The sequence below is a fragment of the Schistocerca nitens genome, chromosome 8 (assembly GCF_023898315.1).
Source record: "Schistocerca nitens isolate TAMUIC-IGC-003100 chromosome 8, iqSchNite1.1, whole genome shotgun sequence".
NCBI lineage: Eukaryota > Metazoa > Arthropoda > Insecta > Orthoptera > Acrididae > Schistocerca > Schistocerca nitens.
This window is the reverse complement of record NC_064621.1, coordinates 434,570,753-434,598,705: the sequence shown is the minus strand read 5'-3', so window position 1 is coordinate 434,598,705 and position 27,953 is coordinate 434,570,753. Positions and strand designations below refer to the sequence as shown.

Below are 27,953 nucleotides of genomic sequence, written 5' to 3'. Positions count from 1 at the left end.
CAAGCATAATTAGTTCTTTTTGCAGATGACAGTCTTCCTGTAATCAATCCAAGCACACAAACAGCAACAGAAGAAGCTCTAAAAAATGTTTTTAACAGTGTCATCAACTAACTGGTTTTCTGCAAATACTCTCACTCTCAATTTTAGAAAGAGGCAACATATTCAGTTCTGCACATCTAGGGGTACTACACCAATGAGAAGTGTAACACACAGTGAGAAAATAATAGGTCGATATTGATGAGAATTTATACTCAAAAACCACATTTTGGAACTCCTAAAACAATTTAGTTCTGCCACATTTCGATTTAGAGTATTTGGAAATCTTGGGGCGAGAGAAATCAGTAAGTAGACGTGTTTTGCATACTTTCAGTCAATGATGTCATATGGAATAAGTTTATTCATAATTATGTTTTCTAGTTCTGGGTATACCTGCCCTTAATGCTTGACCCGTTTTAAATAAAGGACGTAATTTAAAAAAAAAGTGGTAATGAAAAAGAAGTTTTAACGTTGGCTAAGATAGGGGGGTGGGGGGGGGGGGGGGGCGTTTGAGTGTAACAGCTTTCACCAAGAAGACTTCAGGTTGATAGCCAACATATCATGAGGAGTTTGACAATCTGTTTTTTTATTTTATTTTATTTTTAGTGGTTGTTAAGTTACCATTTGTAGTCCTTTAGTTTCAGCTTTTGATGATTTCCACTAGCATACCTTCTCCGTTAAATTTGTTTCAGTGGCTTCCATATAGATTATTTCAATGGTGGTAGGAAACACGGAACGTCCCTTGCACCAGTGTTACCGAAGTACACTCCTAGGCGGCATTTATTGGACGGTGCTGCTGGGAAAGGAACCTGCTACCACGGACAAATCGTGAAACACAAGATTAGTTCACGCAGTCACCACGTGCAGCGCTAGTAGTCACAGCATTTCTTTATCATCATTCGCCCGGGCTGCTCGGGCTGCATTTCGCCATATCCCGCGGCGGTGTGAATTTGTTCAGCGGGAAGCCTGTGCCGATATGCCGGTCGACGTGGTCACCTCGATGCCGGCGCGCTATTTGGCCAGGGCGCCGCCACCGCAGCAGTCGTCGCCAGATGCGGAACAGCGGCGGTGGAGTGCCGAGATGATGAGCGGGCCTATAACATTAGTTGGGCCTGACAAGCGGCACAGCCAAGCAGTGCAGGTCAGTTTCAATTTTCGAATATACTCTTATTTTGCTATTTACTGTGACACGTAAGCTGTCCTGCCTAACACAAATGCATGAGTAAACGTTGCAATTCCATTGTTACTCTCTTTTCACACAGTCCATGTATGTAAACTAAAATTTGATTTCCTTCTATATTTCTGAATCCGGATTATAATGTCTCTGATTAGATAAATTTCCGAGGTACACTGCAGCATCACAGCTACGATACCAGTAACTTTTCAAATAATTCGCTGCAATGATCCATTTCGTCATCACCGAAAAAAGCCTTTTGTTATAGTTTATATCGGTTTCAAAACGATATTTTTGAGCTGTAAACCGCATAAGCTGTCTGAAAATCGCCAACCAAAGATAGTTGAGACACATGTTTTGGGCTCGAATCATTTCAGTAAAATATAGTAAAAATTACGAATAAAGATTTTGTTGAGATGTGATATTTAGTATAATTTGAACATGCAGCAGAAGCAGTTCTGCATAGTATAAAACGTACTCGGCCAATAGAATACCTGCAGAAGTAGTAGAATTATGACCGTAATTATTTTGCGCCAAAATTTTCACAGTGTGGTTGTCGCGCTCCCAAAAATATTATTTCGTTCATTGACGTAAGTTCCACTTCCTCTTTGTAGAGTATTTCAGCTCATTTATTAATGTAAAATTTGAGAGCGGGAAATGTTTTCCGTACATCTGTTTCCGCATTCAGTTGTGAGATATTTGTGTCGTAGTATAATGAAGCTGAATAGTAATTCTATAGGCTTGCGTTTTGAAACTTGCTGATGATTCTTGAACGCCATGAAATAGATATTTAGCGCTTAGAGAACGATAACGTCCATCGCATTATAATGTGTCTAGAGGTTCAGGTGAGATAAACTTGATAGGTAAGCAGAACAATGGATATTACCTTCGCGGGCAGACGAACAGTAGAATATGTTTGCTGTTTTGTAGTACTGCATTTTATTTGCTCCTCAAACCGCGCGAAAGATCATCGATAAACGGGAGCAGTTTTATCAGAAACGTCCTTGACCTAATAAGAAAGCGCCAGTGTAACTGAGGTCTGTTGCTTCGTTTGCGTCAAGGCTAACAACTCTCTCTAGCTATGCAATCTGTATTGTACAGTGTGAGTGGTAATTCTGAACCCAACCTTTTGCGCAAGTATATTGGCAGTCCTGTTGAAAAAAAGCGTCTCGTGAGTTAGTAGATTGGTATTTACCGCTCTTAACGTGGAGCCATTCTAAGTTCGTGTCTGACGGGAGGAGCTGTTGCATTCTTAGGTCGAGCTCAGTTTCAAACTATCTCAATGGAACTGTCGAACGAAGTATCGAAGGTGTATCTGCCATCTTACCCTACGCTCAAGAATTATGTTAGGGCTCTTAAAATTATTACAGCTAAAAATACGCAAAGGAAGGGAGATTAGGATTCAGGTTCCAAGGTCATAATGGACAGCGAATCCTGGATCACCCGGCGGGGATCTGATTGAACATTACTCCTCATGAATTCGAGTCCAGTGTGCGGTGTTTGTCTTGAAACTGATGTTGGCATTCATTATGACTTTTATTAATTCATTGATATGGAACTTCTAGGAAACACGATGAAACACCACATATCTGAAACTATTTCGTAGTAATTTTTCTTTGTCCTTCTTATACTCGTAAATATATTAGCTTTCTCATAGTGCTGAAATACATTTCTCGTAAATAAGCTGGTTCGATTGACAATTCTGAATGGAGAACAGCGTCAATAAATTGCGCTTATAGAACAAAAGTTCGAATTATTAAAAGTAAGCAATGACTATCGTTCAGTGATGGTACACTCCAAGTTCAGCAGTATCAGAGAATATTGTTATTTTCAGTCAATATGTTTAATAGTTTTAATTCTATGACTTTCAGTTAGTTTCAGATACAGGGATGTAAAATACTTAATATTCTTGAAATAAAATTAGCAGAATTCTTATGACGTTTTCTCTCACAATCTTCTCAGATCGGTGTTTATTGTCTGTACGATACATACGTAAATTTCTCTCCGTCAGTACGACGTAAAATGGACTATTTCCACTGACGTCCTACTAGTGAAGGATACTAAACATTTTCATTTCATCAACTACAGACTCGATTGTAAAGTTTTTGATTTCAACTATTTTTAATTAATGTAGTCAAGCACAATGAGTCGGATCCATCTTCTCGCGGCGGTCACTGACATTGTGTCGTTCTGCACTGCAAAGCTTCACGTCCACAAAGAAATACGATGCCCGTTGTCACCATCTCGTAAACTCAACGTGAAACAGAAAACGAACAAAATTGTATGAATATTTGGAAATAAATCTAATACAAATGGACTGAAATAAAATTTCATAAATATAAAAATGGTTCAAATGGCTCTGAGCACTATGGGACTTTAACATTTGAGGTCATCAGTCCCCTAGACTTAGAACTACTTAAACCTAACTAACCTAAGAACACCACATACATCCATGCCCGAGGCAGGATTCGAACCTGCGACCGTAGCAGCAGCGCGGTTCCGGACTTAGGCGCCTAGAACCGCTCGGCCACAACGGCCGGCTCTCATAAATATATACCTAACGTCACTCGGGCAGGAATGACATCAGTGTTGACGTCAATATTTGTAACACTAAATATGTCTTAGCCATTTCTCTCGGTCTGAATTTGGATGATTTTCCCGAGCTATTATTTGGTGTTTGTTGTAGTCTCCAAACGGCAGCTAGTGATTACCACTCTATTCTTTTTGACAGTATGTCTATAGTTTGTTAGCTCAGTTCAGAAAAGGATTAGAGAAGAAACCGGTCACAGCTTTTGGCAAAAATGACGTAGTAGCAGCACTCACTACTGGACTATCTCTCCCTGTTAGTGGCGTACGAGAGGGCAGGATGATTAATAACAGTCATACGTTTATCGTGCTTTTGTATAGCTCGGATTTTCTGAAATCCTCTTCGTTTTCTCGTTGCCGGCCTGGAGACATCGTTTTGAGTCTTCAATTTCTCTTCCTCTTCGCTAACTTACTGCAGACTTACTGGACATTTTGCTAGGCAATGTGCCTCTAACTTTTAGCAAACTACCGAAGCTACTATCAGAATTACGAAAATCAGTCTGCGCTAAAAATACTAAGGTTATATTAGCCAAACTAAACGTAGTTTGTGAACCTCAGATATAATCCAAGTAATCGTGTTTCTACCTGACAAAGGACTAATTTAAAGGCCGTAAGGTTTCCATTCATTCACTACAACTTTCAAAGATCGCGAGTTACTCCCAAAACTAGACACTGACACTTCACTTACCAGCCGCGCGGGAATAGCCGAGCTGCCGGCACGGTAGCTCAGCGTGTTCGGTCAGAGAGCAGGTTGGCCTTTGTAATAAAAAACTGAGTGAAACGATGAACAACGAACTTGAATGGATGTCACGTGGCGTGACCTTAGCAGTTCAGTCCCATAAGATTTCACGCACATTTTTTCTTCACTTACCGATCGCAATAATGAGAAAAGATCCATAGTGTGGAGAAATTCAAATACCGTATCATGAAAATTTTCATTCATCCCCCACCCCCAGAGCAATCAACCGATAACCAGTAAGTTACAGGTCGTGAAATACAGGCGATGCAGTATGAAAATGTGCTCTCTCATTTCAATGTTCAAACATGGTCACCGACTAAATGTACTTGAGTATAAGACAACAGGCCCGCACGCAGACGCCGAGTGTAGTAGCCCTCTGTCGTGACTCTGTCACGTAGAACAAGTCCACATCTAATCTTGCAGCAAAATACGTGCTTGGCAGGACGACAAGTGTTAATAAATAGAGGTTTTTGAAAGTTAATGATTTCACTCATAATGTAAAAAACTGCAAAATCCGAAGGGAGCGTGACTTAAACATCTGCAGCTGCCATACAAATTTTCGTTTTCTGTACTTTCCGCAGATTTCCTGTAGTCTTTCTGTCTCATCCTTGACCTTTCCGAGTTTGTGCTCCGTCTCTATTGACGCCATCGTTCACGGGAGGTTCACATCCAGTTCTGCATCCTTCCTTTCATTAGGCCCGCAAAGGCAAAGGTCCCGAGTTCGAGTCTCGGTCGGGCACACAGTTTTAATCTGCCAGGAAGTTTCAGGCCAAAAAATGTCTTTAAGTTGGCCGACCCTATAGCTGCTGATCGCCCATTGGTTTCGTTAGTCGTCCATTCCTTCTTTTGAAGGAAAATCTTCTATTTCTTCAGTATTTCTTAGTATTTGGCAGGTATGAATTATGATTACCGCATTTAAAGCAAATGTCCTGTTTACATTCCAAACCCTTTCCCAGTTTTTCACTCAATTTAGGCTGCCTCTCCCTACCACCACCACTATCAGCAACGGCAACAAAGGTATGATAATACACAACACGCAGACTCACTGTCGGTGCTGCTCCCTGCACATTATTATGATTAAACATTCTTTATATTTTTTTGTTATTAAAAGTCTTAGACGTCTGTGGCACGTTAAATGTTCGTGTGGTGGTAAGCTGTATTTCTGTGTATACGGGAGTGGGGGCGGGGGGGGGGGGGCGAGGTCAGTGACATCTCTTCCCTCAGCACTGAATCTGGGAGCAGCACCGACAGTGAGTCTGCGTGTTGTGTATTATCATACCTTTGTTGCCGTTGCTGATAGTGGTGGTGGTAGGGAGAGGCAGCCTAAATTGAGTGAAAAACTGGGAAAGGGTTTGGAATGTAAACAGGACATTTGCTTTAAATGCGGTAATCATAATTCATACCTGCCAAATACTAAGACGAAAATATTGTCACACATTAACCAATGCTGAAATTGCAATAGGATAAATAGTTTGGCTTAGAAGTTCATGTGTCGAGAAAACTTGAAGAACTGCATAATGACCCGAAATAATGCGAAGAACGAACCTATCGTACGTTCAGATGCAGGGGATGTTATTAGAACCGAAAGAAACTTTTATCTTAGCAACAAAAGTAACACAAAAAAATCGGTTAATAGAAAATATGGGTCATTTCAAAATTAGAAGAGACAAAGAAATACTCATCAGACTTCCGGACGTGTATGGAGGAGGAACTCAAAACATGACGACAGTAACTGAAATACAAAATCGAATTAAAAAATTATCTAGACGTTGCTGTTGTTGTTGTTGTCTTCAGTCCTGAGACTGGTTTGATGCAGCTCTCCATGCTACTCTATCCTGTGCAAGCTTCTTCATCTCCCAGTACTTACTGCAACCTACATCCTTCTGAATCTGCTTAGTGTATTCATCTCTTGGTCTCCCTATACGATTTTTACCCTCCACGCTGCCCTCCAGTGCTAACTTTGTGATCCCTTGATGCCTCAGAACATGTCCTACCAACCGGTCCCTTCTTCTCGTCAAGTTGTGCCACAAACTGCTCTTCTCCCCAATTCTATTCAATACCTCCTCATTAGTTATGTGATCTACCCATCTAATCTTCAGCGTTCTTCTGTAGCACCACATTTCGAAAGCTTTTATTCTCTTCTTGTCCAAACTATTTACCGTCCATGTTTCACTTCCATACATGGCTACACTCCATACAAATACTTTCAGAAACGACTTCCTGACACTTAAATCTATACTCGATGTTAACAAATTTCTCTTCTTCAGAAACGCTTTCCTTGCCATTGCCAGTCTACATTTTATATCCTCTCTACTTCGACCATGATCAGTTATTTTGCTCCCCAAATAGCAAAAACCATTTACTACTTTAAGCGTCTCATTTCCTAATCTAATTCCCTCACCATCACCCGACTTAATTCGACTACATTCCATTATCCTCGTTTTGCTTTGGTTGATGTTCATCTTATATCCTCCTTTCAAGACACTGTCCATTCCGTTCAACTGCTCTACCAAGTCCTTTGCTGTCTCTGACAGAATTACAATGTCATCGGCGAACCTCAAAGTTTTTATTTCTTCTCCATGGACTTTATACCTACTCCGAATTTTTCTTTTGTTTCCTTCACTGCTTGCTCAATATACAGATTGAATAACATCGGGAACAGGCTACAACCCTGTCTCACTCTCTTCCCAACCGCTGCTTCCCTTTCATGCCCCTCGACTCTTATAACTGCCATCTGGTTTCTGTACAAATTGTAAATAGCCTTTCGCTCCCTGTATTTTACCCCTGCCACCTTCAGAATTTGAAAGAGAGTGTTCCAGTCAACATTGTTGACTAGACGTTAGTTGTTGTGAAAAAGGAAACAGAAGAGGGGGGGGGGGGGAATGCGAGTGTCGGCTTCCCGTACAAGAAGCCCTCGTCTCAGACCCTCGTCCTCCAATAAAATTTTCTAAATGCACCATTGTCTATCTTTTCTTAAATTGTATTGTTTACACGTTCACTTTAATTTTTGTTTGAATTGTAATCAAGCAATTGTAAGAAAAACAAAATGCAAAAAAATGTCGAGCACCAACGCACATGCGTGTCAACGACCTCGCTTACGGAGGTTTGTTGTTACGGCGTTCAGCCAGAAGACTGATTTGATGCAGCTCTCCGCGATACTCAGTCCTGTGCAAGCCACTATAGCTCCGAATTATATACTGCACCATTGAACCTTCTTGCTTTGTTCATCCCTTGGTCGCCTTCTACAATTTTTGCCTCCCCTCCCAAACTATTTGTTAATGCCGGCCTCTGTGGCCGAGCGGTTCTAGGTGCTTCTGTCCGGAACCGCGCTGCTGCTACGGTCGCAGGTTCGAATCCTGCCTCGGGCTTGGATGTGTGTGATGTCCTTACGTTAGTTAGGTTTAAGTAATTCTAAGTTCTAGGGGACTGATGACCTCAAATGTTAAGTCCCATGGTGCTTAGAGCCATCTGAATTTTATTCGCTGATGGCTCCGGATTCGTCCTACCGACCGATCCCTTCTCTTAGTCCAGTTGTACCATACATCCCTTTTTCCCCAGTTCGATTTAGTACCTCCTCAGTGGTCACTCGAACTACCCCCATAATCTTCAGCATTCTACAGTAGCACCGTATTTCAAAAGCTTCTAATCTCTTTTGTTGTGAACCGTTTTTCGCTCACATTTCGCTTCCGTGAAAAGGCTATACGCCAGACAAATACCTTCACAAAACACTTCCTAACATTTAAATTTATATCCAGTGTTAATAAATTTCTTTTTTTCAGAAATTCTTTCCGCACTGTAGCCGGTTAGAATTGTATATCCTCTCTACTTCGGCCATTAGTTGTTTTGTTACCCAAATAGCAAGGCTGATCTACTTACTGCTTTCGGTACCTCGTTTCCTAATGTAATATCTCTGGAACTCGTTTGAGTGTCGATGTCATTTTCACTGGGCAAGTGCTGAGGTACAATAAAGCGACTGATTCGAGAAACGCAGCCTTGTTGTGGGTGCGGGGGAGTGTCCGAAAGGTGGCCTTACCGGCTTGGTGCAGATCTGGCAACGCGGCCGCCTTTCACCGTAGCTTAGCGGGCCGTCGCAGGCGGTCCGCTTTCTTTTTTGCGCTTATGACTCACCGCAGACTCCCCACTCCACGGCTGCAAGCGCTACCTTGCAAGCCCTCTGGAAGCCCTTATTACGCGAGGAACCTGTGCTCTAGGTTGGCTACTGTGTGGCACTTTTCTTTTAAACAAAAATAATATAATTTTTCTTGCGCTACCTGTTGTGGCGTAACAAGCTAGTCACGCCACACTGAGGAGGAAGCCGAAAGGCACGCGTACACACACGCCGACTGGCGTCAAGTCTGGAACAGGATACGTATTGAATACTATAAAGAAAATACGTCTGTGGAATATACTTAACTTTTAATCACTCCTTGTGGTACATCTCTCTTGACTATACAAATGAGACTCGTAAGATACATGCACTGATACAATTGGCGCCTTGCTAAGTCGTAGCCATTAACTTAGCTGAAGGCTATTCTAACTGTCTCTCGGCAAATGAGAGCTGAGGCTTCGTCCTTATAGTCGCTAGCAACGTCGTCGTACAACTGGGGCGAGTTCTCGTACGTCTCTCGAGACCTGCCGTGTGGTGGCGCTCGATCTGCGATCACACAGTGGCGACACGCGGGTCCGACATGTACTAATGGACCGCGGCCGATTTAAGCTACCACCCAGCAAGTGTGGTGTCTGGCAGTGACACCACACTACCCCCTCCCCCCTCCGTCTGCTTACAAGAAGGTTCATCTTCGGCATTAAATGAATAGAGTATAGATGATTATAGGTACAACGACTAAGAACTCCCCTCAGTGTTAATCAGCCACAGAAGGCTTAGGGGCAAGAAACAACATACCCCCTCGCCTATTTGGTTTCATTCCTCTTCCGTCGCATTTCTTTCCAGTACTCAACTGGCAGAACTCAGAAGCCTTTGGTGAAATACAATATTTTCTTCGACACACGCCCGTGAGGACCTACAATACTACAGCGTAGGGTGACCAGATTTCCAGAACCGAAATATGGGACCGAAATTAGACGTTGAAATGAATGTAAATCTTGTGGAAACTTTTGTTAATGCTAAAGGTGCATAGATAATCGTACCATTTTGTTAAAATTCGCACTGAAAGATGTGCCGACGAGGTAGCTCAGCGTGTTCGGTCAGAGAGCTGGCTAGCCTCTGCAATAAAAAAACTGGGTGAAAATATCAACAACGAATTTCAACGGATGTCAGGTGACGTCCGGTACGACGAAATACAACGGACCATAAAAAAAAAAATGTCAGCGTGACGGACTGCCGTCCTAAGGGCCCCGGGCTCAATTCCCGGCTGGGTCGGGGATTTTCTCCGCTCAGGGACTGGGTGTTGTGTTGTCTTCGTCATCATTTCATCCCCATCCGGCGCGCAGGACGCCCAATGTGGCGTCGACTGTAAGAAGACCTGCACCAAGGCGGCCGGACCTGCCCCGTAAGGAACCTCCCTCCCGGCCAATGACGCCAAACCCTCCTTTCCACTTTAATGTCTTTAAGTAGGGTAGAAAATGATTAATATGGATACTTATGTTTCACTCTCAATTGGCCTGAAAGTTTCGCTGTGGATTGTTTCTGAAAAATGTTTTTTTCTTATATTTTGCAGAAGTTTGATATTTTCAAACGAAATTTTATAAAAATCAACACATGAAGCATCCTGAAAATGAATCTTAGTTATAATTATTTTCTTAACAGTTTACACACTAAACCTCTTGTTTTCATCAGTTCATAAAGTATTTGTGATTGAGAACATCCTTTTGCAGTAGCAATAGTTCCACGTAGAGCTAGCACAAATGCAGTAATGAGCTACAAATTCTTGCAGCAGTTATCTTGAGATGTAATGAAATTGCAAATGTCAGTCTTCATTCAGTTTGGTTTAATCAAAGAGCGTATTTTCTTTATTCTTTGGGTATAACTACATTTGTTCCCAATTTGGTTATGCTACACGTTTAAAAACACGCTATTTCAAAATATACGGGACGGTTAATGAAATACAAGACAATATAAGTCGCGTATGTATTTCGTCGTGATAACGAAACACTGAAGCTAAATTAGGGTCGATTCTGTAAAATGCGGGACGCCTAGTCAGCCTCCCGTAGCGAAGCAGCAGCAAGAACTTCACTGTCGAACTTGAATGCGCTGTGCAGGCAACAGCTGTATGAACTAAACACAGGTAGCCATATATGTGGTGTCACACAAGGTTCCATCTTAGGGCCATTACTTTTCCTTGTGTTTGTCAATGACCTTCCAACAGTTACATTACCAGATCACAAGTTTTTGCTTGTTTGCAGATGACATAAACATGTCAATAAATAGCAAACCAGATATAGGCTTAGATAGACCAACTAGTGAAATTTTCATGGACTGTAATAAATGATTCGATTACCTGACATCGCAGTGAAGCAGGAGCCAATCTTCCATATCTGTGAATGCAGTATCCTTTTAGAACTGTTTATTGCCAACACCGCAAGTCTTGTTACATGACGAAGTGTCACTGTGACAATAGCATGTGTTTGAAGTAACGGAACGAGGGAGAGGCTACTTCTCGCCAGCAGAAGATAGGAACACAGGGCGCAGGCTTACTTCTCCCGGTTAATTCATAAACCGTATTTCTTTTTTTTTTCTGGTCAATTTCTCTCACCTCTCTGTGGGCCTTCGTCCTTGGTGGCCCATTTCACCAACCCCTCGCTAGTGCCCTGCCCTGTAGGTAAGGGAACTTTACCATTGGTATATGTTCCCCTAGCATTGTCATTCCTTCTCCCAAATTTTATTTCACTGCTTCCTCGCCATAAATTTGAACGGTCGTGATAAGCTGCAACCCTGGCTTACACCCGTCTTGGACTTATACTTCTTTAGTTTCCACTTTCATTAATTTTGATTTTCTATGGGATCCACCTTGAGCAAAACACAGTTTTCTGTTCTTTTACCCAGACATGTTTCCCTGACGTTACAGCATCATCAGTGGGTTTTTATTTTCTTTCTTGTTACAACATGCTGTGGTTTGTGTTTTGCTCAAGGCGGATCCCGTCCAAAAACAGATTTATTTGTAAACAAGCACGGACACAAGAGCTTGAACCTAAAGATGAATATTCCGTTTTTATTATTTGCATTTGAGTTTCATGCGTGTTGCGGTTCATAAGCTTGCTAATGTACGTACTTTAGCCTGTAGTATTGCTAACATCTTATTGCGTATTACATTGTCGAAGAAATTTCTCTAGGTCCAAATGCTAGAAGGGTATCCTGGTTGTGCTTTTTTCCATTAGTAAGAGCATTAGTAACAGCCAAACAAACCTCTGGTAATTTTCACTACCAATATTTGTACCGGTGCATAAATTTCACTCACTCGGCAGTAGCGAAGTGTAAATTATCGCCGCGCGGAGTGGCCACGCGGTTAGAGGCGCCAAGTCACTGATTGCGCGGCCCCTCCCACCGGAGGCTCGAGTCCTCCCTTGGGCGTGAGTGTGTGTTGTTCTTAGTATAAGTTATTTTAAGTAGTGTGTAAGTCTAGGGACCGATGACCTCAGCAGTTTGGTCCCATAGGAATTCACACACACACATTTGATTTGATTTTGTAAATTATCCTGCAGTTTTAAATGCAATACTTTCTGTAAAATATCTAACAACAGACAGAGGTCACGTTTCTAAAGATTTAACCTTGTATACAGAGAGCTGCCAAAGAGCTGTTTGTAGAGGCGCCCAATGATATATGGTGCATGTGAAACGTGTCACGCCACAGTACAAACTAGGAGCCTCTTCTTCCACTATTTCCATTAAATATTAAAAAAAAACAGTCCGAACAGGCCACGAAAACGCTGAAGACCCGGACGGTCACCCATCTAAGTGTTAACCAAGCCCGACAGCGCTTAACGGCGGTGATCTAACTGGAGTCGGGTGTTACTACTGCGGCAACGCTGTTGACACATTGAGTATAACCTTTGCGGCAAATTACGATTCTTTTGTCCTGAATGTTGCGTGCCTTTGTGGAAGCAGCTGACGAAATAAACGATGTAACGCCATCTTGTCTCTAGCGTGTAATGAAATTGCTCTCCACCATGCTCTATCAAGAACTTTAGTTACCAGGGGTCGTTCACGTCTAAGGGTAGACATCTAAAGCGGGTAGTGTGACGTACATATTGTTCAGAACGGAACGGCATTATTTCAGTTTTCAGTATCTTCGCAGTTCTGACCAGCTATGCGTCAGCGCAGTAGACATGCGCCAGCAAAGCGCCGATAACCGCTTCGCTATCAGGAAGCCACTTCCGGGCTTCCTGTGTGTTTCTAAGAGTTGGCACATTGCTCTGTGCGGGATATTTCCCAACGCTTTTCTGTGTAAATACCGGTATGGCAGATCGGGAATCTGCAGACATAAGTGAATGGAGCGGGAAGAAGATCTAATAACTAATACAACGGAAGGTACCCTCTGCCATGCACTTCACAGCGATTTGAAGAGTATGCGCGTAGAAGTCAATGTCTAGTATGTCTCAGAAGGCCGTTGCTGCTATGTTACCATTGTGCGTTAATGACTTAGCGGACAGTATTAGCTGCAATCTCAATTTTCTCAGATGATGCAGTTTTCTATCTGGGAATTCTCTTTGGTGAAATACAAATTCCTGTCCAGTTAAATCTCGACATAATATTCTGCCACAAAGACTACCTATTGGTTCTTAAAGTTAGGTGCCGAAGTTGTGCGCTTCACGAAATGTAAGAGTGCTTTTCTTTGAGTACAACATTAATAAATCATAGGTATTCATTCGTGTCAGACGAACGTTTGGTAGTAATGGTTTGTAGGTATGAGAAGTGGAACGACCATATATCCTCAGCTGTAGGCATAATGAATGACAATCCATGGTTCATTGGTAGGGTACTAGGAAACTGCAATTAGTCAGCAATAGAAGAAATGCATAAAAGACAACGCAGTTCATACTTGAATACTGCTCAAATGTATGGACGGACAGTTGACAATTTTGTTTGACTGACAGAGTACATCAGATACGTTGAGAAATCTGACCTGGCAGCCACTCGAATAAAACTGTCACAAATTTCGCGATAACCAGCTTTGAAAACGTCAACAACAGCCTTTCAGAGAAGAAAATACGAATATTCTTTACCTCCCTACATATCTAACCCGTAGAAATCGTGGAAATAAAATTGTGCAAATAACAGTGACACAAAATCCCTCATTTTTAGCACGCTCCAACCGTGAAAGTACGGGAATAATGATTTTTGTGGACTCTGCCCAGAATTTATTAGTTACGGGTTGCAGAATAAAGCTGAGGAAATCACGAAAACAGTAAGAAATTAAGGAGATCGGATTTGGACAAGTTGAAAAAATTCAGACTTGAGAGTTGCGAAGTGAGCGTTTGGCAACGGAAAAGGAGAAAGGGAATGCAAGAGAAAATGATATATCGTTTGTTTGAGAGATGAAACGCTGAAGGAAGCAGAAAAAAACAATGCAAAAAGACAAGACTAAACAGAAATTTGTGGCTAGCACCTATTACTAAATTTGGTGCTGTAGTAGTAGATCGCTTTTTCTACCTGGACCTTTCTTTTATTTCCGTCGTTGCTTCTTAGATTCAAAAGTAAGACGGAAAAAGTACATTCGTGCCTTACATCATCTTAATCCCTTTTGGTCTTACATACCCATTGTTACGTCTTGGTTCGTGCACATTTTACATATTACCTATCAAATCTGCCTACTTTTTGCCTCTTTCTTCGTGAGATACAAGTCGGAGAAAGCAATATGGTGGTTTAATCTAGTAGGTACCTATGTCTTCGAAAACTTAACATCAAAGCATGTTCTGCTGCACAACGCCTCTCTTGTAGCGTCTGCCACAGGAGGTGGGTAGGGATCTTCGCGATGCGTTCATTATTACAAAACGAATCCGTTACGAAACGTGCCTCTCTTCTTTGGATCTTCTCTATTTTCTCTATCAGTGCTACCTTCTAAGGCTCCCAGAATAAAGAGATAGTGTCGGTCGACAAGAATTTCGTAAGCTGCTTCCTTCGTGGATGGACTACGTTTCCCGATGATTCTTGCAATGATTCATAGGCATATGTCTTTCCTTCTATTAGTTTTGTCTGGTCATTCCACATTAATCCATATGTGTCCATTGCGTCGATAACGACCCTGCTGCGGCCCAATAGATTCATCATATTTTCCTCACTGATCAGGTCAGAAGAACATGTGAGTTTTGTAAGAATAAAACTGTCGAATGTAACGTAAATTTTCACGACAAATGCTTTGCAGAGTTTCGTGCATAATGATATTATGATTTAGATACCTTACATACACTATGTGATCAAAAGTATCCGGACACCTGGCTGAAAATCACTTACAAGTTGGTGGCGTCCTCCATCGGTAATGCTGGAATTCAGTGTGGTGTTGGCCCACCCTTAGCCTTGATGACAGCTTCCATTCTCACAGGCATACGTTCAATCAGGTGCTGGAAAAATTATTGGGAATAGCTCCCCATTCTTCAGAGTGCTGCACCGAGGAGAGGTATCGATGTCGGTGGGTGAGGTCTGGCACGAAGTCGGTGTTCCAAAACATCCCAAAGGTGTTCTATAGGATTTTGTGCAGGCCAGCCAATTACAGGGATGTTATTGTCGTGCATTATGAACAGGTGCTCGATCGTGTTGAAAGATGCAATCGCTATCTCCGAGTTGCTCTTCAAGAGTGGGAAGCAAGAAGGTGCTTAAAAAATCAGTGTAGGCCTGTGCTGTGATAGTGCCACGCAAAACAACAAGGGGTGCAAGCCCCATCCATGAAAAACACGATCACACCATAACACCACCGCTTCCTAATTTTACTGTTGGCACTACACACGCTAGCAAATGACGTTCACCGGGCATTCACCATATCCACACCCTGCCATCGGATCGCCACATTGTGTACTGTGATTCGTCACTCCACACAACATTTTTCCACTGTTCAATCGTCCAATGTTTGCGATCCTTACACCAAGCGAGGCGTCGTTTGGCATTTACCGGCGTGATGTGTGGCTTACGAGCAGCCGCTCGACCATGAAATCCAAGTTTTCTCACCTCCCGCCTAACTGTCGTAGTACTTACAGTGGATCCTGACGCAGTTCGGAATTCCTGTGTGATGGTCTGGATAGATGTCTGCCTATTACACAATACGACTCTCTTCAACTGTCGGCGGGCTCTGTCAGTCAACAGACGAGGTCGGCCTGTACGCTTTTGTGCTGTACGTGGCCCTTCACTTTCCCACTTCTCTATCACATCGGGAACAGTGGACCTAGGGATGTTTAGGAGTGTGGAAATGTCGCGTACAGACGTATGGCACAAGTGACACCTAATCACCTGACCACGCTCAAAGTCCGTGAGTTCCGCGGAGTGCCCCATGCTGCTCTGTCATGATGTCTAATGACTACAGAGGTCGCTGATATGAGAGTACGTGGCAGTAGGTGGCAGCACAATGCACCTAATATGAAAAACATTTGTTTTTGGAGTGTCCGGATACTTTTGATCACATAGTGTACCAGGTATGATTACTTAATAGTTCATAGTTTGTAATAATAAAAACTAATTCTCTAATTCTTCATAATAAACACCGATAAGCGTAAAATATGATTTATTTTGATTATTCCTGTTCCAAGTAGTGTACAACTTAATGCGCCCTTGGGGTCAATGTCGACTCACTGAAAAAAAAACCCTTTTGCAATTCACAACTACAAGTTACTCTTACAGCTGTTGTCTATGGCCAATAATAAATAACATTTGTGAAAATAATAAAAATCAGTGTTGAAAAAAGTTCTAAGCATGTATGGGATAAATCTCTCCTTATGCACACTCCTAGGTATGTAATGGATTTGACTGATTCCAGTGATTGTTCGGCAATCGTGTAACCACACAAGCGGTCTTCCCGCACTTTTACATGCAATACGTTAGATCTTTCTATGCTGAAGGCCGGCTGTCATCCCCTCGTCTGCAAACCAACATCCATTCTGGGTTAGTCATGAAGTCTTAATCATCTCACAATTAAATTAAGCTGCGACCATGGAACGTGGTGAAGGTGTTAGTCTTCCTCTACGTAAAGTGACGAGGAAAACATTATGACCAACTGCTTAATAGCTTGTTTGTCCGTCTTTGGAACGAAATACACCACTGATTCTGCGTGTAAGGGATCCGACAGTGTTGGTAGGTTTGTGGAGATATGTAGTATTAGATGTCTACGCGCAGGTCACGCAATTCGCGCAAATTACGGGCCACTGATTTGCGTACAAGGCGATGGCGCCCGGTAGCGAAGTAGATGGGCTCCATAGGATTTACATCAGGCGAATTTGGTCGCTGAGACATCAATGTGAGTTCACTATAATGCTCCTCAAACCACTGTAGTAGCACGGTTCTGGCTTCGAGACACGGTCAATTATACTGCTGACTGAAAGATGACGGCCGGCCGCGGTGGCCTTGCGGTTCTAGGCGCTCAGTCCGGAACCGCACGACTGCTACGGTCGCAGGTTCGAATCCTGCCTCGGGCATGGATTCGTGTGATGTCCTTAGGTTAGTTAGGTTTAAGTAGTTCTAAGTTCAAGGGGACTGATGACCACAAGTACTCAGAGCCATTTGAACCATTTGAAAGATGACGTCGCCGTTGGGGAAGACACCATGCATGAAGGGATGCAGGTGGTTCGCAGCTGCCAGCGTGTCTTCGACTACTACCACAGGTCCCATGCAAGCGCAGGAGGACCCATAGCATAATACTGCTCCCAGCAGCCTGCGACCGTGGCGCGCTGCACGTTTCGAACCGCCCTTCACCTCGATGACGCCGCTTGCGGAGACGGCCAACGACCGAGTGTAACAAAAATGTGATTCACCCAAAGAGCCGACACATTTTCCTGGATCGACGGTCTAGTCCCAATAGTCCCGTACCCACTGCAGTCGTAATTAACGATGTAGTTGGGTCAACATGTGAACACGTAAGGGTGATCTGCTGCGGAGCTCCATGTTCAACAATGTACGATGAACAGTGTGCTCCGAAACACTTGTGCGTGCACCAGCATTGTACTCTTTCGGCAGAGATGCCACAGAACACCATCTATCCTACTTTGCAGAGCAGTCAAATCTGTGAGTCCCATGTTCTGTGAAGAGTCGTGGACGTCCAACCATTTAGTGTCTAGTGGTAGTTTCGCTGTCCTATCTCTTTCCGCAGACGCTCACGACAGTAGCACGTGAACATTCGACCAGCTTCGCCTTTTTCGAGATACTCATTCACAGGTTCCGCGCAGTAATAATCTGCCCTTTGTCAGAATCGTTAATCTCAATGGATTTTCCGTCTGTAGCCCATATCGTCGCTAGGATGACCCCGTCCGTGTCTGCTCCGCTTACATACTTTTGCTATCGCATAACGTGCCTGCAACACTACCAGGTGGCAGTGATCATAATGTTTTGGCTGATATCTGTATTCACTCTTCAGTGAGATTATTTTTCTGTACGATGGAAAACATAGCGGAGACCCTGGGTCTTAGTTTCGATCGTTAAGGGCTCGTTCCACCTAGAGTCTCCTCCTCCTTCAATCTGGGAGTACGTGCCATAAAGTGGTTTCTTCGTCCGAGTAAAGAATAATAAATCACTAGGTGTCATGCCAAGAAAATACGGGGCTGGAGCGGGGTGGGGGTTTGGGTAGAATTTGATAGTCGAAAGAAGCAGCATGTGTGAATGTGCCCGGTACAAAATGAGATGGGGCATTGTCGTGGACTGAGAACACCCTGTCCAACTGGTTCCCGCGACTCTTTGTCTTTAAAGCCTCCTGTAATCATGTCAGCAGGTTAATCACTTTCACCGTCATTTTTCCTTATGATGGTTGGGCCTTCGTCTTTTTCGGCGGTGGTGAATACACTTATTTCCACTGCTTGCTTTGCTACTTTAACTGTGGTCATAGCAATACACCCACAATACATCCGTGGTGATTAAGGGACTAAAGAAGCATTCTGGATTGGCCTGACTCCGCTGCAACATTTCCACAGATGATTCAGTTCTGCATGTTTTTCATGGTTATGAACAACCGTGAAACCTAACGGGCGGCGATGTCTGTCGTGTAGAAAAGGTCGTGCAAGATTTTGGAAATCAAACCATGACTGATATTCACCTTTTCCAACATCTCTGCGTTTATGATACGCCCCTCCTCAAGCACCAGGGCTTTGACTTCTCTTGACGTTTCCTGTTCTTGGTTATATCGGCTCATTGTAGGGATGGGAAATACCGCTCGATTAACACCGACACCGGTATTTTAGTTCAACGTAACCGGTATTTTTGGTCGCGGCTATAACATGTATTTTTTATTTATTACTACTAACATAAACTGTTTTTAAAAACGAAGATTTTTATGCGTAAACCTTTCAGTGCTATTTTACTAACAGTACCGATAGAAACGAGCAACAGACACATGGCATAAGAATCTGCATTAGTGGACCACAATATTATTGCACCTGGGGGTGAGGGCACTTTGGTCGGATTATCGCCAGTTTTTATCGTGATATTTCACGAGGAGATGCTGAAACACTTGATAGTATACGCGCAACTGTCTTGTAATCATTCACAACGCGACGCCTTTTCCTTCGTCACTTGCTCACTGTGACGTCACCGCGTGTTGTCGGTAGCGGCCACGGTAGGCCAGGTGCAGCAATATCGTGGTCGAGTAGTACAGCACTGCTGAGACAACCGTGCTCCTGTTGGACGAAGTACGTTGTCAGTGTTGCCGGTGTGATAGCTGCACGGGACGCCTCAATGGTTTCTCGTAGCTCATTCAGTGCAGCTGGCTTTTGCTGATAAACTTCACTTTTCAAGGTCCCCCGTGGGTAGAAGTCAAGAGGTGTAAGTTCTGGAGACCATGCTGGGTAATCGACATCTGCTCTTCGACCCCTTCATCATCCACATAGATTTTCATCCAATTAGGTTTGACGTCTCTGTGGTAGTGAGGCGGAGCGCCATATTGTTGTAGGTAAAATCTTTCATTCCCAAACACCTCTCGGATGGCAGGTAAAATCGATGTTTGCAGTATATGAAGATACACGTCACCAGTTACGGTACCTTCAAAGAAGAATGGGCCAATAAGACCACTCGATGACAGACAACGCCACACGTTAACACCTTATAGATTAACATGTTCGTTCACTTGAACATGAAGATTTTCAGGAGATCAGCGCACGTAGATGTGGCGATTTACAGTACCGTTCAGTTTGAATTATGCCTCGTCAGACCAGATTACCATCTCTGCAAACCGTTCATCCTCGAGAAGCGTGACTTCAAACCTCTCGCCAGTACTCCATCCTTCTATACGGGTCGGCCTCGTTCACAGCGTGCTGCGATCTGATTGTTCACTTTCCACTTTGCAGCCTTCAGAATTAGTCTACGCTTGATCGGCTTACCCCACTTTCACGTGTACCCTACTTCACAGATTTTTGAGATGATCTAGTAAAATGTTGCAACACGGCAGCGCTGGAAGCTGGACATGTTGATGTTTTTGGTCGGCCAGACCTTTCCTTATGCCCATACTGAACAGTACCGTCAGCTTCAAATTTATCGCTAGTACGAAAAATTGTTGTATGTGTTGGTGGCTGAGCTCCATACACATTCCGCCATTGCTGTTGTGCCTCCATCATGTTTTCGTACTTCTTTTGTCACTTCAATATGGTCTAGCATTGCTCAGACGACAGTCTTACTTCATTCATTGGCGCATTGTCATCTGGAAAACGTGCACTAAGATCAGTTGAGAAAACAATGGACTACGCTGCTGCTCAAAATTGCAACGATATATCATTTTGTTCCAAAGATTTAACTATCAAAGAATGTCTACATTTTTCTGGGCTCGTCTGTAGTACAGTGTGGCATCACAGGGAGCGCTGCACAGCGTGTCACAGCCTCTCTATGTATAATCTCTCCCTTTGATTAAAACTTGATGATTTTCCCTCTTAGTGTCGGTGTAGAGCACTTTGAGATAAGAAAGTTTTCGCGGTCTGGGATACTGAATGGCGCACCCTCAGTACCCCAAACAAACTCTGTGTTATCAAGGAGACAATGAATGTATGGCGGTCATCCATGCGAGCTACTTTCAAGGACTCTGTTGTCCTTTGCTGGCTCCACAACAGCCATATTTGGCTAACACATGGTCACCTCCTCCTTCACGAGGTGTCGCTGTGGCTCCCATATAACTGTCGTCCACCTCTTGTTGGACTGCCCAATTTTAGCCACTATGTAGCAATATGTAACCTACCCTACCTACGGTGTTGGGCGACTATGCCTCAACGGCTGATTTAGTTTTACGTTTTATTCGGTAGGGTGGTTCTTATCATACCATCTAAGGTTGGATGTCTGGCCTCCTCTCCCAGGCCACCAACCTACCTCCCTTTTACCTCTTTATCACTTTTACTTTGGATTTTGTTTGTCTTGTTGTTCGTCTTTTCCCTGTGTGTGTTCTTCTCGCCTTGTATTTTGGGCTGGCGATTTTGTATGTTGCAGAGTGGCTGGCTCATCCTTTTTATCTTTGTGATCAGCCAGCCCAAGCCATCTGCTATATGACTTTAATACCTTCCTCTAACCTTTTCTTGTACGCTTCCTCCTTTGGTCCGCTTCTGTAGTTTTCTCTTTCGGTGTGCTTCCCCGTTAGTTTTACCCCCTTTACCTCCCCAACTCCTTTGTTTTTAGTTGTTTTACGAAAGGCTATTTGCAATTTGTACAGAAACCAGATGGCAGTTATGAGTCAAGGGACATGAAAGGGAAGCAGTGGTTGGGAAGGGAGTGAGACAGGGTTGTAGCCTCTCCCCGATGTTATTCAATCTATATATTGAGCAAGCAGTAAAGAAAACAAAAGAAAAATTCGGAGTAGGTATTAAAATCCATGGAGAAGGAATAAAAACTTTGAGGTTCGCCGATGACATTGTAATTCTATCAGAGACAGCAAAGGACTTGGAAGAGCAGTTGAACGGAATGGACAGTGTCTTGAAAGGAGGATATAAGATGAACATCAACCAAAGCAAAACGAGGATAATGGAATGTAGTCGAATTAAGTTGGGTGATGCTGAGGGAATTAGATTACTACTTAAAGTAGTAAAGGAGTTTTGCTATTCGCGGAGCAAAAGAACTGATGATGGTCAAAGTAGAGAGGATATAAAATGTAGACTGGCAATGGCAAGGAAAGCGTTTCTAAAGAAGAGAAATTTGTTAACATCGAGTATAGATTTAAGTATCGGGAAGTCGTTTCTGAAAGTATTTGTATGGAGTGTAGCCATGTATGGAAGTGAAACATGGACGATAAATAGCTTGGACAAGAAGAGAATAGAAGCTTTCGAAATGTGGTGCTACAGAAGAATGCTAAAGATTAGATGGGTAGATCACATAACTAATGAGGAGGTATTGAATAGAATTGGGGAGAAGAGCTGTTTGTGGCACAACTTGACAAGAAGAAGGGACCGGTTGGTAGGACATGTTCTGAGGCATCAAGGGCTCACCAATTTAGTATTGGAGGGCAGCGTGGAGGTCAAAAATCGTATAGGGAGACCAAGAGATGAATACACTAACAAGGGAACCTCCCCATCGCACCCCCCTCAGATCTAGTTATAAGTTGGTACAGTGGATAGGCCTAGAAGCAAAATATAGAAACTGAGTAGTCCATGTGCAAGATATGCAACATCAAGGATAGCCTGAGCTCAGGAGCGTTGTGGTCCCGTGGTTAGCGTGAGCAGCTGCGGAACGAGATGTCCTTGGTTCGAGTCTTCCCTGGAGTGAAAATGTCACATTCCTTATTTTCGCAAAGTTATGATCTGTCCGTTCGTTCATTGACGTCTCTGTTCACTGTAAGCTTAGTGTCTGTGTTTGGCGACCGCACCGAAAAACAATGCGATTGGTATACGAAAGGACGTGCCTCTCCAATGGGAACCGAAAACATTTGATCGCAAGGTCATAGGTCAACCGATTCCTCCACAGGAAAACACGTCTGATATATTCTATTCGACACTGGTGACGGCATGTGCGTCACATGACAGGCATATGTTGTCGACCCACCTAACTTGTACACTTGGCGAATGGGTAAAAAGATTCTTCTACCTTGCCCGATTTTGGTTTTCTTGTGGATGTGATAATCACTGCCAAAAAAGTGATCGCATCGGACGGACGGACGGACAGATAATAATTGTCTGAAAACAAAAAAATTAAACTTTACACCCGAGGGAAGACTTGAAACAAGGACCTCCCATTCCGCAGCTGCTCACGCTAACCACGGGTCCACGGCGCTCCTGAGACCACACTGTCCTTGATGTTGCCTATGTTGCGCATGGACTACTCAGTTTGTATATTTTGCTTATTTTTTTCATAGTTCCACACAACTTCTTCCTGTTTTCTCGATTGATCTGTGTTCAGTTTTTCAAGGCCTATCCACTGTGGCAACTTATAACTAAATCTGAGGGGGGTGCGATGGGGAGGTTTCCTTGTAAGCAGATTCAGATGGATGTAGGTTGCAGTAAGTACTGGGAGATGAAGAAGCTTGCACATGATAGAGTAGCATGGAGAGCTGCATCAAACCAGTCTCAGGGCTGAAGACCACAACAACAACAACAAATGGTTCAAATGGCTCTGAGCACTATGCGACTTAACTTCTAAGGTCATCAGTCCCCTAGAACTTAGAACTACTTAAACCTAACTAACCTAAGGACATCACACACATCCATGCCCGAGGCAGGATTCGAACCTGCGACCGTAGCGGTCGCGCGGTTCCAGACTGTAGCGCCTAGAACCGATCGACCACTTTGGCCGGCCAACAACAACAACCTTGAGACTTGTTTGCCTGTGGCAAAAGGGACGGATTACCTTGTACTTTGGTCCCTTTATACCCCAACCAAACTAAGAGCGCCTTGCGCTGTTGCAGGTGAAGGTGTACCGCACGTCGCTGGAGCACTTCGCGGTGGTGTTCCCGCAGAAGAAGGTGTGCCGGCCGCTGGGCGTGGTGAACCTGCGGCACGCGACCGTGTCCCGGCCAGAGGGCGCGCCGCTCGCCTTCAGCGTACGCCACAAGGGCTGCGACGCGGCGGATGCGAGCCTCACGTTCGTGGCGGCGACGGCGCGGGACCTGGACTCGTGGCTGGAGGCGTTCAGCCCCGCCGCCCCCTCGTCCCCCAGTGCAACGGCTGCCGCCGCCCCCTGCCCCTTGCCTGCCGTCGCCGAGGACGAGGAGCTGTAGTCCGCCCGAGACGACATCACCCCACACTACCTGCACTACTCTCGCCCCGGTGCCCGCCTGCCTGCAGCCGCTCACAGCTGGATAGTCTGCGGAGGTCCTACGTGTCGTCACGTGCGCGGGGATGCCCCGGAGAACTCTCTATCGCACGTGAAAGAGTCGTCGTACAACTGATTTCCCTTTCCTTCAGCCCTTCTGCGTCGCGCGAGAAGAGTGGATCTGTGGCAGAGGGAAGGTAGCTTACGTGAACTGTTGTCAGCCACTCACTTATTGCATTCCTGAGTGTAGGGACCGAGACCCACAACAAATACACAGGCCAGAGTATTTGGCAAAGTGTGTAGCTTGCTAAAATTTTTGCTGCAGTCTTGCTAAATGGGGTATGGTGTATCAGGGACACAAAAAAGTGCACAGGAGCTGCAAATTTATGCAGGAATAATATAATAACTGCAGATTATATCAGACTAAGTAGAGTGAGCAGTTTTTTTACAGTGTGAAATTGATGTAACAACAGGGCTGCAGACTGTATGCACGTCATGATCGAAAATTGAAGGAATATACAGGGACCGGTTACTTACTCCAAAACAAGAAAAAAAGTCTAGTAAACATGGGCTGTAAAAAGCAAACCTTAAGAACACTGACCATTTGTTCAGTAGATGAGATGTGTTTACACTAGTGAAGATGAACAAATGGTCATAGCTTTTAAGGGATCCATTTTAGAACCCATGTTTATTAGACATTGTCTAATTAAGGAACCTGTCCCTAAAGTTTGTTGACGTTTTTGGTGTACAGTGGATATGCTCCCATCCGGTAATGTCTTATTGGGTACTATTATTGTGTAAATTTTACCAGTGAGATGGTATCTGACTAACTTTCCACACTCTCCATTTGATGAACCACTTAATGGCAGAAACACAAAGAACAAGAACTATTATCTGATACCGTATCAAAAAAGTTTCAGTACAAAAATTGGTTCAAATGGCTCCGAGCACTATGGGACTTAACTTATGAGGACATCAGTCCCCTAGAACTTAGAACTACTTAAACCTAACTAATGTAAGGACATCACAAACGTCCATGCCCGAGGCAGGATTCGAACCTGCGACTGTAGCAGTCTCAGTACAAAAACTGTTATTTTTATCTGATATTCCTTGTATGTCTCTAAATTTCAGTAAACTGTTCCATTCTCATTAGACCTTTATTACATGATCATAAAGGAACACCAAAACTAAATTTAATTGGCCATTTAACTCAACTCAAGAAATGGCAAATACCAAAAATGTTACTGTGGCACTGGAAAACACAGCAAGGGGAAGATTCATGACCTGCATTTCTGTAGTTCTGGCAAGGTAATTCATATATATGTGGTCCTATTGTTCACTCTGTCCCCTACCTCAGGAATGCTCTGAACTGACCTTTTACGAAGTGCTGCGACAAAAAAATCTGAAGGTGGTATAAGGCAGAGCCGTATCTCATTGTTAGTGCAGCAGAGAGGCAGTTACTTCAAATTTCACAATAAGAAAAAAATGCTGCAAGTACCTACTGAAGGAGGTTGTAAACTGATTCAAGTGTTTATCAAAGATGTGTGCTTCCATACTGAACTGCATTTGAAACACTGTTCATTTCATTCAGATAAGATTATGTGGATGACATATCTTAAAAATGTGTCTAATGTATCTTGAATTCTGTAAATGGTTCTGAGCAAATGTTTGTCATTAACACTCACTATAGTATATTGTAATATAATCTTATAGCTTCATCCAATTTTCATGATGTGCAAGTTCCAGATCTTTGAATAGTGAACTTGGCATGTTAGCACTGACAAAGGTCTCGCCCTTTAACTCTTTAGTTGACATTAATTATTAATACCAGCCAATAGAAGTGAAATGATATATTTCTTGAAAACCTTTCACAATTTCTGAGAGTAATTTTGAAACAATATGTCTGTGAGTTATTCAGATGAGACCAAATTCCAATCTCATCACCATTTTGCTACTGTAACATTTGACTTAACTTGTGGAGTCCCCAGCATTTTTCAAGTAAAACCTTAGAGCAGTGTTAAAAGTTATTTCTGTCAAATGCAAGTTCATGTTAAACAATGCAGTTAATCTGTAACTCTTTGTGCTGACTACGACCAAACCAGTAGTAACTCTGAATGTAGTGTTTCATTTTGTATAAAATACTCTTGGTACAACACTAAGTTAAATAGTAAAACGATCTATATACTATACATGTATCAGTCAGTACTGTTTATTTTGGAGGTCACTTTTTCATAGATTATACAAAAAGAAATGTATATAGCATTTATATGAGGAGACTAATTTTATAGTTGAAAATCTCCCGACCAAAACAGGTATGTTTTCTATAGGAACAATATTTTCTGTAAATTTTCGACCAATGTAGGTACATTTCTACATGACTGATGTTTTCTCTCTACTAACTTGAGTATATAGGAAGGGTACAGTTATTGTATTGTACATAAACAAATTCTGTAGGTTGATCACAGGCATGTTCCTCTGTAAGGTTTCAGACTTCTATTCGAAGGTGAATTCAAGTTACGTTGACAATGCATAAATTGTATAAATTTAATTTGCATGCTATTGGGATGCAACAGAATATCTGATGCTTTCTCACAAATACATATACACTTTTGAACTTCAGTGCATTTAAGTAATTTTTACAATTTTTTGTAATTTGTATTCAGCAATTTTACACTATCATTTGTGTTTAATGCAGTACTTCATTGCTGTGATTTGTACTGTTTTAGTTTATTAGCACTTCACATGAATACAAACATGTGGTCTGTCTGTGATAATTATTTTTATAGATTATTTATCATTATGTTGAAGTAGTTTTGATATTTCATGTTTCTGTAGCAATCCTCAGTGGGCTGTCTTTCTTTGTGGTGTATGGAATTTCTTGTCTTGCTTGTAATAATGTCATCAGTATTTGATTTTTTTGACTGTTATGTGTGAGAGTTATTTATGCCACTGAAAGTTAAAATTTTGTTAAATTTATGCCAAAGACTATTTTTGTTGTTTATTTATTGACTTCACTGTGTGTTTTGACCTTTAGCAGTCAACTTTATACTTCAGTGAACACTTGAATGCGTGATTGTTTGTGTAATGTGAATTTTATGGTGTATGTCTTATGTTTGTGAAAACTTGTGCTTTTTATTGTGTAATATATGTATCTGTTTGTCATTAAATCTGTATCAAAAACAATTATGTTTTCATTAAACTTTAAATACAGGACTGGAACTCAAATATATGAAAAAATTTCATTGATAACGTTTTGTACCTCTGTCCGTTCCAAAAGAATCACTATTATTGGACAGCACTGCAAAATGATGCCATTATAATACAGCTGAGATACAGTTTTGTGTACAATTCAAACTGATAAATGTATATAATGGTTTTCTTATTTTTAAAACTAATATTAAAGTAATAATTTCTTTTGAGTTTTCTGTTTGCTATTTTTGTGCCTGATTTGGTGTCAGTTTCAGAAAATCAAACAGTTAAAATAATTAAAAGGAAAGTTAATAATCCTGCCTAAGAATTAATATGGCTAACTATGAATACAGCAGAAAGAGCAGACGTTTCCCAACTTACCAAATACAATTAGTAGAAATGTATTTTGCGATTAAACAGCACTGACAAGGGAACCTCCCCATCGCACCCCCTCAGATTTAGTTATAAGTTGGCACAGTGGATAGGCCTTGAAAAACTGAAAACAGATCAATTGAGAAAACAGCAAGAAGTTGTGTGGAACTGTGAAAAAATAAGCAAAATATACAAACTGAGTAGTTCATGGGAAGATAGGCAACGTCAAGGACACTGGGAACGCAGGAGCTCCGTGGTCTCGTGGGAACGCGAGCAGCTGCGGAATGAAAGGTCCTTGGTTCAAATCTTCCATCGAGTGAAAAGTTTAATTTTTTATTTTCAGTTTATGTGAAAACTTATGTTTTCATCACTTTTTTGGGAGTGATTGTCACATCCACAAGAAAACCTAAATCGGGCAAGGTAGAAGAATCTTTTTACCCCTTCGCCAAGTGTACAAGTTAGGTGGGTCGACAACATGTTCCTGTCATGTGACGCACATGCCGTCACCAGTGTCGTATAGAATACATCAGATGTGTTTTCCTGTGGAGGAATCGGTTGAC

General features: G+C 42.6%; 1 protein-coding gene across 1 annotated transcript; it reads left to right on the top strand.

The window, feature by feature from the left end:
- The first annotated feature begins 969 nt into the window (after positions 1 to 969).
- On the top strand, positions 970 to 27,043 carry LOC126198848 (uncharacterized). The gene is made up of 2 exons (XM_049935434.1): positions 970 to 1,177; positions 23,486 to 27,043. The coding sequence occupies exons 1-2, from the start codon at positions 1,013 to 1,015 to the stop codon at positions 23,795 to 23,797; spliced, it is 477 nt and encodes a 158-aa protein (XP_049791391.1). The 5' UTR covers positions 970 to 1,012; the 3' UTR covers positions 23,798 to 27,043.
- The last annotated feature ends 910 nt before the right edge of the window (positions 27,044 to 27,953 follow it).

Coding starts and splice junctions, on each gene's coding strand:
- LOC126198848 (XM_049935434.1), top strand. CDS start 1,013: ATGCCGGTCGACGTGGTCACCTCGATGCCGGCGCGCTATTTGGCCAGG. Junction 1,178..23,485: donor GGCACAGCCAAGCAGTGCAG/GTCAGTTTCAAT, acceptor GCGCTGTTGCAG/GTGAAGGTGTACCGCACGTC.